The sequence below is a fragment of the Anneissia japonica genome, unplaced genomic scaffold, assembly GCF_011630105.1.
Source record: "Anneissia japonica isolate Jap-2015-1 unplaced genomic scaffold, ASM1163010v1 scaffold520_len173684_cov151, whole genome shotgun sequence".
NCBI lineage: Eukaryota > Metazoa > Echinodermata > Crinoidea > Comatulida > Comatulidae > Anneissia > Anneissia japonica.
This window is the reverse complement of record NW_022728898.1, coordinates 73,841-88,777: the sequence shown is the minus strand read 5'-3', so window position 1 is coordinate 88,777 and position 14,937 is coordinate 73,841. Positions and strand designations below refer to the sequence as shown.

The following is a 14,937-nucleotide window of genomic DNA, read 5'->3' as shown; positions in this document are numbered from 1 at the left end:
TTCCACGTGTTTTCTAACAGAATGTAAAAAAAAAACAAAGAACAACTTTTAATAATATACTTCAAGTACACTAATAAAGGCCCCAAGAGTGGCAGCAATGTCTGAGTTACGAATAAAACAGTGCCCTTTAAGTCTATTATTGAAGTTTTTATTTATTTATTGCTATTTATATGATATATATATATATATATATATATATATATATATATAATATGAATCAAGCGTTTACTACTCTGATCACAAAATAATGTATAAATCAAATAGATAATAATATAAGATATATATAATAGGAACATGATGTCATAAATCGTATCAAACATGGCTCATCAACGACAGCTCTTATTAGTTGTATGAACAAAGAGGTCCACACGATATCCTTAATGATCTCAGACCACTATTCATAAAACGAGGGCTCAAAATTATGTTTGGGCGAAATTTATTTTATGCTATTGCAGCTGGTAAATCATAGGAAATAATATTCAAATATAGGTTTTGCTGCTTAGCACTGCGATAATCATCTTCTTCTAGCATAATTTCACTCTACTGCTGGAGGAAGGCCTCTTTCCCCATCTCCCACTTCTTTCTGTTTCTGACATTTTGCTGAGATGTGATGCCGGCAAACGTTCTAATCTCATCCTGCCATCTCTCCATGTCTGCCTCTTCTTCTCACTGCTGTTCTTGGCTATTCTGTCATTCTGTATATTGTGACGTGACCTGCCCATCTCCATAGGTAATTATTTTAATGATGTATTGTGTCCCTGTCTTTGCTCTTATATCAATGTTTCTTTCTTTTTAGATTATGAGATAGCTTTCGACTCCCTAGAGTGGACATTTTTATTTAAAATCCTTGAAAAGTTAAATTTTGGAAATGGTTTTATAAAATACCGTACATTCAAAGTCTGTATACAAACATACTGAGTTGTGTAAGCAATGATGGTTTCAATTCAGGGTATATCCAAGTTAATTAGTGAGTCCGGCAGGGAGATCCATTGTCCCCCTATTTATTTATCGTAGCGGCTGAATTCATAGCTTGTGCTATCAGTTACCATAGAGGAATAAAAGGCATTGAGGTGAATGAAAATAACATAAATATTATTCAATACGCTGACGATACTACACTGGTTTTGGCTGATAGAAAATCCTTGGAAAACGCCTTAACACTTATTACCATTTTCTCAATTTTTTCAGGGTTAATTGAACTGTGATAAAACTACAGCGCTGTGGCTTGGTTCTTTAAGAAATTCAACAGATACATTACCAAGAGTAGAAATAGCAAAATCTCCCATTAAAGCTCTTGGCTTTTATTTTTCATATAACTCTCAGCTGTATGAAAATTAAAATTTTGAAAATAAAACCAAAAAAAAACAAACCGGGGGATCTGCAGAAAAGTGGAAAACAAGAAATCTGACACTAATTGAAAAGATCCACATTATAAAAAGTTTTGCACATTCAAACAAATTTATGTGGCCTCAATTTTACCGGTCCCTACTAGTTTAATTAAACAAATTGAAGACATATTATTTAATAATATTTAGAATGGAAAAAAAGGTTATATGAAAAGATCCACTCTTATTGGGCCAATCGAGAAGGGAGGTTTAAATATGGTTGATGTTGAATCTATGTTTAAAGCTTTAAGGCTTAGGTGGATACAAAGATGGAAAGATTTTTTAAAATATTACACAAAACATATGAGAAATGAACTGATTTTGTTTTGTAATTATAAATCGAAAGATCTTCATCCAAACAATAAAATTCCTTTTCTTTTTATAAGGAAATAAAATAATAATTATTATCTTACCTAAGTAAAGTGGATAAACTTACTCATGAATGATATTTTATAAGTATGTTCATTATTTGGAATAACCAGGATATTAAAATTAACAGTAAAACTGTTTTTATTAAATATTTTTATGAATGTGTTATGGTGTATATTCAAGATTAATACAATGAGGAAGGGCAATTGCATAATTTTGACGTATGGATAAAAAAAGGGTCAAAAAATCTCTAAACCTATAATTGGTGTTCTCTAATTCCAAATTAATTAAAAATTGATGCTCTACAAAATAGGAAAACACAGGACACAAAACAAAAAAGAACTCATGCCTTAATTTTAATCAGGTTATTCCATTTAAAAGCATTGAAACTAAACAGACTTACAGTTTTTTAGGAATAATAAAAATGTTAAAACTACTTCTGAGATTTTTTGGAATTCAAAATATAATTTCAATCAACATGACTGGGAGCGAATATATAAACTACCATTTATGATACAGCATGATATAAAAAGTAGAGTTTTTCAGTATAAGATAAATATAAACGTTCTGATACAAACCAAAAATTAACACAAATGAAGTTAAAAGAAAATGAACTATGTACTTTCTGTAAAAAGGAAAAGGAAACAATTGAACATTATTTGTAAATTGTACTTGTATAAATAAAGAAATAGGGAAGGTGAGGTCTAGAAAGATTAAAGCAAATTTTCCAAACTTGTTGTATTGTTCAGGGTGATCTTATTTTCCTAGATAAATGTAAAAAATTGACAGGTTTGTTTTCGTCTAAGTTGTCCGTGTTTACACTTTGTTATATATATCAGCTTCTTCCATAACAATACATAACAATACATGTCGTTCTTATGAATTATATTTATTATTATTATTAAAGTAATCTTATGAATTATATTGTTATTAAAGTAAGTAGATTAGGATTGTATGTTTTGTGTATCGTATCCTTGGCACATAAGGATAACAGTTGGTTTTCAAGTTGTTAACCCAGGTTAAACAAGAAATAAATTTAAAAAAAATAAATAAATAAACAAACTTTTTGTTTAGTTTTTCCAACTCCTACACAGTCATATATAATGCAGAAGCAGATAAGATACTGATAAAGGATAGGCCTAATTGTAAAAACTGGATTGTACAGGACATGGTAAAATATGCTGATAGATGAAGTCAACTATTGATTTATTTAAGTGATTGATATGGTCCGTGATTTTATAATATATATTATTCCGTTATATTTAATATACTGAATATTACTCTGCTCTTTCAACTGTACTGTACAAACGTAATTTGAATAAGGAATTCTCACATGTGCTGCTATTTAGCTAGTCCTCGTCTAATATTTTGTAGATTTGTGTTAGTGTAAAATTATATTTATGACACTTTAATGGATACATATATTCGTAAGGTAACTAAAAAAAAAATAGTGCAACGATTTATTTCTTCCAGTTTTTATACTGTGCAAGCGTCTGAACGGTTAATCGTCACAAGCTTTTGTTCTTTACTCAAATTAAATTCTAAGCAGCTGAGAGTAGGATGCCATGGCTCAGAGAGAAACTTAGGCGAATGATCCTAGACATCAAAGTAGGTTTTAAGATTGAAAAACTATTAATATTAACTTAACCAATCCAATAAAATTTTAATCAATCAAATCGAAATATTAAGGTTAGTAGATTTTGGTTAAGGAATTATAAAATATTTTCTTTGGAGTTTTAGCTTGGGTATGCAATGCATATCTTGCATAATTAATTAAAAATCTCTCAAGTTAAATGGCACGGTAATAATGAACTTACCGCAGCACATGCCAGCTCTTCATACTGTATAAACAATGCTGTAAGTGGGTCTTGAAGACGAACATCAAATTCCGTTATTACACCATCAATAGAAGTAATTGTAAACTTCAAAAAGAAAAATTGCTCCAGACCTACTTTAAAAATAACCCACAAAACAGTGTTAATATAATATTTCTATAAACACAGATCAGATTAAATATTTGACAACACACGTAAACAAATAGTGTATCGGTAATGGTCTGAATAAGGGTAAAGGCCAGACAAATATCAGTTAACACCTTCCTGTGTGTTTTAGGCCTACAGGTTATTCGTGAGGCTAGCTCCTCACAATTTAAAAATTAACCTACTACACAAAACGTTGACGCCTTATGTTAGGTAACAGCTGAGAAATCAGCTATTTTCTAAAACAACTTGCAATTAGAAACAAATAAGAGAGTATAGTACAAAATACACCTTTTCCCCTAAGACGTTTGAGTATGAAAAATAGGGTATGAACAATGAAAATTGGCATACTTTTATAAACCTAGTCAATAAAGTCTAGGCTTCCATAGAATTAAATGCAAGTCTACATGATTGCATTTCTACCAGAGGTAATGTAGACAAGCTTGTTTTTACTTGGTGTATTAATGTTTTATGAGGGATTTTCATATTAAAAAGTTATGAAACATGTATTGAAGGATATGTTTAATATCAATGATCAAAAAGTATGCTTATCAAAATTACAAGGTTGCTTAACGTAAATATATTAATCTATTATTATTAGGCTAAAGACCTTTCTTTTTCATCAAGTTTTTCATTAATTTAACATAACGTCCTTATTCTGGTTTTTTTTTAGCGCATTGAGAGCTTGCTTACTTGCGCTATATAAGAATGAACTATTCTTATTATTATTATTATTATTATTATTATTATTATTATTATTATTATTATTATTATTATTATTATTATTATGATTGTTATTTTATTATCCAGTACAGCGTAATAGTTATTGACCTTTGTTTACAAAAATACTTACTTGACGTAGATGATTCTCTGATATAATCTGACATTGATTCACTGCTTTCCGCTGATGTTGATTCACTGCTTTCACCTGATATTGATTTACTGCTTTCATCTGATGTTGACTCACTGATATAATCTGACATTGATTCACGGATTTCCGCTGATGTCGATTCACTGCTTTCCGATGGTGTTGATTCACTGCCTTCGGCTGACATTGATTCGCTGTCTTCAGCTGACATTGATTCATTGCCTTTAGCCAACACTGATTCACTGCTTTCATCTGAAATTGACTCACTGCTTTCCGCTGATACTGATTCACTGCTTCCATCTGATGTTGATTCATTAATATAATCTGACATTGATTCAATACTTTCACCTGATGTCAATTCACTGCTTTCTTCTGAAGTTGATTCACTGCCTTCGACTGATATTGATTCACTGCCTTCCGCAGATACTGATTCACTGCTTTCTGCTAATGTTGATTCACTGGTTTCACCTGATGCTGATTCAATGGTTTCACCAGATGTCGATTCACTGCTTTCCGCTGATGTTGATTCACTGCCTTCAGTTGACACTGATTCACTGCCTTCCGCTGACATTGATCCACTGCCTTCAGCTGATACTGATTCAATAGTTTCCACTGATGTTGATTCATGGCTTTCACCTGATGTTGATTCACTGATTTCATCTGATGTTGACTCACTGATATAATTTGACATTGATCCACTGCTTTTACCTGATGTCGATTCACTGCTTTCCGCTAATGTTGATTCACTGCTTTCACCTGATGTTGATTCAATGGTTTCACCTGATGTCGATTCAAGGCTTTCCGCTGATGTTGTTTCACTGCCTTCAGCTGACACTGATTCACTGCCTTCCACTGACATTGATCCACTGCCTTCCGCTGATACTGATTCACTGCTCTCATCTGATGTTGACTCACTAATATAATTTGACATTGATTCACTGCTTTTACCTGATGTCGATTCACTGCTTTCCGCTGATGTTGATTTACTGCTTTCACCTGATGATAATTCACTACTTTCACCAGATGTCGATTCACTGCTTTCCGCTGATGTTGTTTCACTGCCTTCCGCTGACATTGATTTACTGCCTTCAGCTGATACTGATTCACTACTTTCCACTGATGTTGATTCACTGCTTTCACCTGATGTTGATTCACTGCTTTCATCTGATGTTGACTCACTGACATAATCTGACATTGATTCAGTGCTTTCACCTGATGTCGATTCACTGCTTTCCACTGATGTTGATTCACTGCCTTCAGCTGACATTAATTCACTGCCTTCCAGTGAAATTGATTCACTACCTTCCGCTGATACTGATTCACTTCTTTCATTTGATGTTGACTCACTGATATAATTTGACATCGATTCACTGCTTTCCGCTGATATTGATTCAATGCTTTCCATTGATGTTGAATCATTGCCTTCGGCTGATATTGACTCACTGCTTTCACCAGATGTCGATTCAGTGCTTCCCGCTGATATTGATTCACTGCCTTCGCCTGACATTGATTCATTGCCTTCCGCTGACATTGATTCACTGCCTTCAGCTGATACTGATTCACTACTTTCCACTGATGTTGATTCACTGCTTTCACCTGATGTTGATTCACTGCTTTCATCTGATGTTAACTCACTGATATAAGCTGACATTGATTCACTGCTTTCATCTGATGTCGATTCACTGCTTTCCGCTGATGTTGTTTCACTGCCTTCAGCTGACACTGATTCACTGCCTTCCACTGACATTGATCCACTGCCTTCAGCTGATACTGATTCAATACTTTCCACTGATGTTGATTCACTGCTTTCACCTGATGTTGATTCACTGATTTCATCTGATGTTGACTCACTGATATAATCTGACATTGATCCACTGCTTTTACCTGGTGTTGATTTACTGCTTTCCGCTGATGTTGATTCACTGCTTTCATCTAATGTTGACTCACTGATATAACCTGACATTGATTCACTGCTTTCACCTGATGTCGATTCACTGCTATCCGCTGATGGTGCTTCACTGCCATCATCTGACGTTAATTCACTGCCTTCCGGTGACATTGATTCGCTGCCTTCCGCTGATACTGATTCACTGCTCTCATCTGATGTTGACTCAATAATATAATTTGACATTGATTCACTGCTTTTACCTGATGTCGATTCACTGCTTTCCTCTGATGTTGATTTACTACTTTCACCTGATGTTGATTCACTACCTTCACCAGATGTCGATTCAATGCGTTCCGCTGATGTTGTTTCACTGCCTTCCGCTGACATTGATTTACTGCCTTCAGCTGATACTGATTCACTACTTTCCACTGCTGTTGATTCACTGCTTTCCCCTGATGTTGATTCACTGCTTTCATCTGATGTTAACTCACTGACATAATCTGACATTGATTCAGTACTTTCACCTGATGTCGATTCACTGCCTTCCAGTGATGTTGATTCACTGCCTTCAGCTGACATTAATTCACTGCCTTCCAGTGAAATTGATTCACTGCCTTCCGCTGATACTGATTCACTGCTTTCATTTGATGTTGACTCACTGATATAATTTGACATCGATTCACTGCTTTCCGCTGATGTTGATTCATTGCCTTCGGCTGATATTGACTCACTGCTTTCACCAGATGTCGATTCAGTGCTTCCCGCTGATGTTGATTCACTGCCTTCGGCTGACATTGATTCATTGCCTTCCGCTGACATTGATTCACTGCCTTCAGCTGATACTGATTCACTACTTTCCACTGATGTTGATTCACTGCTTTCACCTGATGTTAACTCACTGATATAATCTGACATTGATTCACTGCTTTCACCTGATGTCGAATCACTGCTTTCCGCTGATGTTGATTCACTGTCTTCTGCTGCTTCACTGTCTTCTGCTGATACTGATTCACTGCTTTCCGCTGATGCTGATTCACTGCCTTCTGCTGACATTGATTCACTTCCTTCCGCAGATACTGATTGACTGCTTTGCCCTGATGTTGTTTCACTGCTTTTCACTGATGTTAATTCACTGCTCTCACCTGACGTTGATTCACTGCTTTCATCTGATGTCGATTCACTTCTTTCCGATGTTTTTGATTCACTGCTTTCACCTGATGTTAATTCACTGCTTTCATCTGATGTCGATTTACTGCTTTCATCTGATGTCGATTCACTTCTTTCCGATGATATTGATTCACTGCCTTCCGCTGACATTGATTCACTGCCTTCTGCTGATGCTGATTCACTGCTTTCTGCTGATGTGGATTCACTGCTTACACCTGATGCTGAGTCACTGATTGTATCTGATAATGACTCACTGATATAATCTGACAATGATTCACTGCTTTCAACTGATATCGATTCACTGTTTTTCGCTGATGATTCACTGCCTTCTGCTGACATTGATTCACTGCCTTCCGCTGATACTGATTTACTGTCTTCCGTTGATGTTGATTCATTGCTTTCATCTGATGTTGACTCACTTATGTAATTTGACATTGATTCACTACTTTCCCCTGATGTTGATTCACTGCTTTCCGCTGATGTTGATTCAATGCTTTCACCTAATTTTAATTCACTGTTTTCATCTGATGTTGACTCATCTGACATTAATTCACTGCTTTTACCTGATGTCGATTCACTGCTTTCCGCTGATGTTGATTCACTGCCTTCGGATGACATTGATTCACTGCCTTCTGCTGACATTGATTCACTCCCCTTCGCTAACATTGATTCACTGCTTTCCGCTGATGTTGATTCACGGCTTTCACCTGATGTTGCCTCACTGCCTTCCCCTAGTGTTGATTCACTGCTTTCATCTGTAGTTGACTTACTGATATAATCTGACATAGAGTCGCTGCTTTCACCTGATGTCGATTCACTGCTTTCCGTTGATGTTGATTCACTGCCTTCGGCTGACATTGAACCACTACCTTCCTGTGACATTGATTCACTGCCTTCTGCTGATACTGATTCCCTGCTTTCATCAGATATTGACTCACTGATATAATTTGAAGTTGATTCACTACCTTCAGCTAATGTTGATTCACTGCTTTCCGCTGATGTTGATTCAATGCTTTCATCTAATGTTAATTCACTGTATTCATCTGATGTTGACTCATCTGACATTGATTCACTGCTTTCACCTGATGTCGATTCACTGCTTTCCGCTGATGTTGATTCACTGCCTTCCGCTGACATTGATTCACTGCCCTTCGCTAACATTGATTCACTGGTTTCCGCTGATGTTGATTCACTGCTTTCACCTGATGTTGACTCACTGCCTTCCCCTAGTGTTGATTCACTGCTTTCGTCTGCAGTTGACTTACTGATATAATCTGACATAGAGTCGCTGCTTTCACCTGATGTCGATTCACTGCTTTCCGCTGATGTTGATTCACTGCCTTCGGCTGACATTGAACCACTGCCTTCCGGTGACATTGATTCACTGCCTTCTGCTGATACTGATTCACTGCTTTCATCAGATATTGACTCACTGATATAATTTGAAGTTGATTCACTACCTTCAGCTAATGTTGATTCACTGCTTTCCGCTGATGTTGATTCACTGCTTTCACCTGATGTTGACTCACTGCCTTCCCCTAGTTTTGATTCACTGCTTTCATCTGTAGTTGACTTACTGATATAATCTGACATAGAGTCGGTGCTTTCACCTGATGTCGATTCACTGCTTTCCGCTGATGTTGATTCACTACCTTTGGTTGACATTGATTCACTGCTTTCGGTTGAAATTGATTCACTGCCTTCCGCTAACAGTGATTCACTGCTTTCCACCAATGTTGATTCAATACTTTCACCTAACGTTGATTCACTGCTTTCCACTAATATTGATTCACTGCTTTCACCTGATGCTGATTCAATTGCTGACAGTTGTAAGAGAAAACCTCTTCCACTGTCTGCTGTACTAGAATAAAATGTAATCCACAACATCTTACTATCAATTATTTGATCAGGGTATTTGCTGTCACCAGTTGCTCGCAGTAGAACAGATGTCAAATCACGGATGTTGTTACCTTTGCCTATTGCAAGAAAATCAAAGCATTCCTGTAGATCAATGTCAATAAATGAAATTTTTATTGAAACCTCTGGATCGCTTTCAGAAACTCGTACCAACCACGAACAGTTTTGTACTGCTGGATATTGATTAGCAAAACCCGGCGAAGAAATATTGTAATCGTCACCGATATTCAACAAAATATGTCCTTCATTACATACCTCACCTGTCAAAATGAACAAAAGTTTTATTATTATTATTATTATTATTATTATTATTATTATTATTATTATTACGGTTACTGTTATTATTATATTTATTATAATTACTACTGCTATCACTACTACCCCGCCAAATGTTTAATTATTTATTAAATATTATCGTTATTCTTCTTATTATTATCATTACTACAATTATTATTATTATTATTATTATTACTATTATTATTATTATTATTATTATTATTATTATTATTATTATTATTATTAATAAGAGTACGTTTTGTATAAATATTTAACATAAAAATAACGCTGAAAAGAAAAGATCGACGTTTCGACTCCTTCATGGTGTCATTTTCAAGATCAAATGATGAAGTAAAAATATACAGCAACTATAATCAATAGAAAAAAGCTAATCTACAATGTCAAAGTTCATAACAGTGGGATATTAATCCCTGTGTTAGATAAAAAGCTTTGCTTTGACAGAGTCACATTGCTTATTCAGACTGGGTTTTAAAATTAAATTATAAAGTTAAAAGAGTTGCGTATAATATACTAGTGGGAGGTCATTATGGCAGCCATCTTAGATTTTAAAATGGCCACCTTTAAAACCTATGTATCTTCATGGTATTATTACCTCTTCTAACTTGGAATTATAATTCTAGTGTCTAAATGGTTAATGAATACTAGCATGCCATTTTTGACCTCGTAAGATTGTTCATTTTAGGTAATTATAATTTAAGGTTATTAAATGAATAATCTGAGCATCTTTAATTTTAAAATGGATGCTATGCAAAAACTATTTTATTAATTAGCTTTTAGAATAACTTTAAATTAGAATTCTGATGTTTAATTATGGTCAAGAAAATATACAATTTGTGACATAGTCAGATGGTCATTAGAATAATATATAGGTCAGTTAAGGTCATTTTATGTTAAATACCATATCAGAGGTCGTTATGATGTCCATTTTAGGTCAAGGTGATTTTGCAGCCAAATTAGAGATGACCATAAAAACGTATATGTTTACTTTAATCAAATATTGACTTTACCAATTGTGACATGGTCAGATGATTATTATAGTCATAAAAAATAGGTTAGTTAATGTCATTTAATTACGTTTCAGGTCAGATATTGTATGACATGTTAATAATGAACCTTTTCGAGTTTCAATTTCAAGATTCCATTTATTGTCATATACAAGCTAAGTACATGAAATTTCCTTTACAGGGCGAGAATTACAGAAAAATATACCCACAGATGAAAATACAAGACTATAAATATAAAAGTATACTATTATATTTATTATATATATAGATATATAATGTAAAAACAGTGAAAAAACGGTGTACAATCATTGAAAGTTGAAACACAAATTTATTCAGCTACAATAAAATCAAACGGATATTTCAATACCTTCCTCTATCTTTATCAACATTAAAGTTATATATATATACTGTAGGTGAGGAACTGTTATAATTGCTTTTTCAGCTAGTATATAAGATTTTTTTTTTTTAAATGTTTTCCTATATAATAATAGTGTGCTTACGGTGGTCGGTATAATTCACCAAGCAACAAAGCCAAGGATAGAATGCAATATTTTTACCTTATACATAATTGAATGACTTTAAATGCCTTATTTATGACTATAATTTCCTGACCATGTCAGAAATTATACAATGGTATTGTTTACTATGTACTTTACACTTAAAACAAACATTCTAAACATTAATACAGGCTTTACATGGGGGTTATCTAGAAATTCAAAATGGCTGCTAAATGACATTGACCTAATGAAATCAGATGATTTTAAAATGGCTGCCATAATGACTTCTTATCAAAATAATCGAATTCTGTGAGCTTAAATATAATATTTACATTAAAACATGACTGCTACCGAGAGGATATCACAAAGTATTAAACATAAAATGACCTTAATCATGAAAACATAATTTTAGGCATCAGGATTCAAATTTGAAATGTTTTAAAAGCTGAGAAACATTTTTATCCATTGCAGCCATTTTGAAATCCAAGATGGCCGCCAAAATTACCTTGAATAAAATACTGTAGTTCCCATCAAAAAACTGAATTCTAAGAGGTTGAGTATGTTTCTGATGTAAAACACAACAGTTACTGTAGGCCTCCGGGTTTATTAAGATGCCATACATTATTTTAACTGTAATGACATTGAATGACCCTAAATAACTTATTTATGACAATCTGACTCTGTAAAAAATTGTATGATATTATTTCTTGACCATAAAAACATATTTTTTGACATTAGAATTAAAATTTGAAGTGGTTTAAAAGCGGCGATATTGATAAATATATGTTTTATATGGTGGCGATTTTAAAATCCAAGATGGCGGTCGCTTTTATAAGATATTAGCATTATTCTCTCAAGTAATACATGCATTGGTTGCTAAATATTAAAAAAAAAACTTAGTGGCCATCTAAAAATTACAAGTTTATTCATAATTATGACATATTATGATGACATTACGATTTTTTTCTCATATTTTTTTCTATTTTTTCGGCCATTTTGAATAAAACGCATTTCCACATATTTCCCCTACCTGGATTTTTCTAGACTTTTAATATGTTCAAATAGGGACCTTATAGAAATGCACTGTGGTAAAATAAATTCTGTTGCGTAACCTTTCACTAAATGTTACGCTAACTTTCTTGTACTGTATTGATTTCAGCTAGGCTTACGAGCCGATCTAGGCCAGGCCAGGCTAGACTAGGCCTTGGTATACTGCCTACATCTAAATTTCTTGCATCTTTGAAACAGTGCTAGGTAGGCATAAAATACTCATATTAAATCGTCACCGACACCAGTCAAAAAACATCAAAATCTTATATTTTCAATTTGTTTTCCTTTGACATTTTGTTTATGTATATCAAACTATATCTTTTCACCTGATTTTTAAGAGTGCAGCTACACAAATTAGGTAGTTACGCTAATTGGCCGTATCACAGAAACCGTGAAAAATGGATTTTTAGTTTTCACGAACAGACACAAGCTTTCAGTGGGTTACAGTATTAAAAGACGCGCGTGTGGCGTTGCAATCGTTGTGATCACTAGGTAAGGCCTATCTTGGTTACGGCTAAATGTAAAGATTATAGCTTACCTAGGCATAACGGTATCCTTCTTCAAGTATAACTTGGAATAGGTCTATGCACGTGAGTCAATATGGATTTATTAGTAAACACATAATTATTTAAGCAGGATAAGCCGAGTTTGTAGGCCTGTTTCCGCCCTTGACTATGGTTAAACCATAGCTAAAATGCAGTTTGTGAAAGCGTGTGCCTTAATGACACAAATTCATTCTACGTGTAAACACAACATGCTGTGTTTATTCTGATCGTTTTCACGCTTATGAACAGGTTAATTAAAGTTAAGAAAAGAAAAATAATTCGAACATTTGAATTGTCTAATTCTTTATCTTTAAACATATGTGAAAAAAAAATAAATAAAAATTTCGTTACCTTGATAGTGAAATTTACGGATTTGTGAAGTAGTCGACTTCAAAATTGTTTTTCTCAAAACCTTGTTTTCGTCGAAATTGAAGTTTGTGTCTCTTCGTGAAAACAGCGACGAAATGTTCAGTTTCTTTAGTTTATTAAGGTCCATTGATTCAAAGAATTCCTTACGTTTTATACTTAATGTTGATTAATTTGAAATGATTTTCTTAGGGTTCTTATATACCTTGTTTTACGAATTTCATGTTTTCAATTACCACTTGTCAACAAACGAGGATTGGATGAGTGTCTGTCCTTTCTTTCCACAGGCGTGCATAGTAGCCTATGTGCGAAAACACTAGCCTAGAATTCATCGCGGTGCACGATATAGTTCAATTTGTCTTTTGCACACGAGCCTAAACAAGATCAAGCCAACCGTGCACTATGTGACAAATTAGTGCAGTGTTGGGGATAGGTAAATAACATAGGGAGTCGCATTGATGACGTCACGTTTTACTTATAATATCTATTATTGTTTATTGTTAGTAATTATTTCCCAGATGATGGCCGTGTGTAAAAAATAATCATTGTCTTATATATTTGATGCACTACCGCCAATATTGATTTAGATTGAGCAGTCGACATTGAAATGGTGACGGCTGCTATACAACTTATGCCAGATAGGAAAGCTGCCAATGAAGATGCCATTCCCGCAGAACTCATAAGCTGCCATAGAAACCTAAGTACCCTAGGAGCCAGACCAGGTTTTGTATGCACTTTGAGGCACTGAGGATTTTTACGTCAGAAATTGGTTCAGGGTGGTCCAAGAATCATTTTTGGCGTGGTAACATATTTTTAAAATGTGGCGAAAGGTAAAAAAATCAGGGTCAAATGTCAAAGCTATAAGGTCCTTGTATCTCCGCAACCACAAGTGGTAGATAGTTGAATTTGGTGCCAAATTGTTCGCAACATGCATATTTATATTTGCTCTAATAGAGCATTTTGCTAAAAAAAATGACCGGAAATGCCGTTTCTGACCTTTGACATGCTTCAAGGTCATAGCCATATTGTCCTTATATTTCCGCAACCACTGGCGGTAAAGAATTAATTTTGGTGTCAATTTGTTCGGAACATTCATGTTTCTATTTCGTCTGATAAATGACCGGAAATGCCATTTCTGACCTTTGACATATTTTATATAAGATAGCCATTAAGTTGTGATTATCTCCGCAACCACTGGTGGTAGAGAGTTAATTGTGGTGTCAATTTGTTTGGAACATTCATGTTTCTATTTGCTCTAATAATAATTTTTCTAAAAATGAGCGAAAATGTTGTTTCTAACCTTTGATATGTTTCAATGTCACAACCTTAGTCCTTATATCTCCGCAAGCACTGGTGGTAGAGATTTAATTGTGGTGACAATTTAATCGAATGTTAATGTTTCTATTTGGTCTAATGGAACAGTTTGCTAAAAAAAAATGGCTGGAAATGATGTTTCTGACCGTTGACGTGCCGATTATATTATTATTATTAAGGCATATGATTATCTCTGTACATACTTGCTGTAAACATTTAATATTGATCTGATATTATTCATTTACATGTGTTTCTGTTTAATTATTTGTTAAAAAAAGTAATATGTGTAAA

At 34.1% G+C, this 14,937-nt stretch overlaps 1 protein-coding gene across 1 annotated transcript in view; it reads right to left on the bottom strand.

Annotated features, from left to right (window-relative positions):
* Window positions 1-5,967, bottom strand: part of LOC117114557 — a 38,865-nt gene extending 32,898 nt beyond the window's left edge. The window contains exons 1-2 of the mRNA XM_033258230.1: window positions 4,587-5,967; window positions 3,572-3,705 (exon numbers count right to left, since the gene is read on the bottom strand). Of these exons, the coding sequence (XP_033114121.1) occupies window positions 3,572-3,705; window positions 4,587-5,964 (1,512 nt within the window). The 5' untranslated portion in view covers window positions 5,965-5,967. The remainder of the gene's footprint in view (window positions 1-3,571; window positions 3,706-4,586) is intronic.
* Between the last annotated feature and the right edge of the window lie 8,970 nt (window positions 5,968-14,937).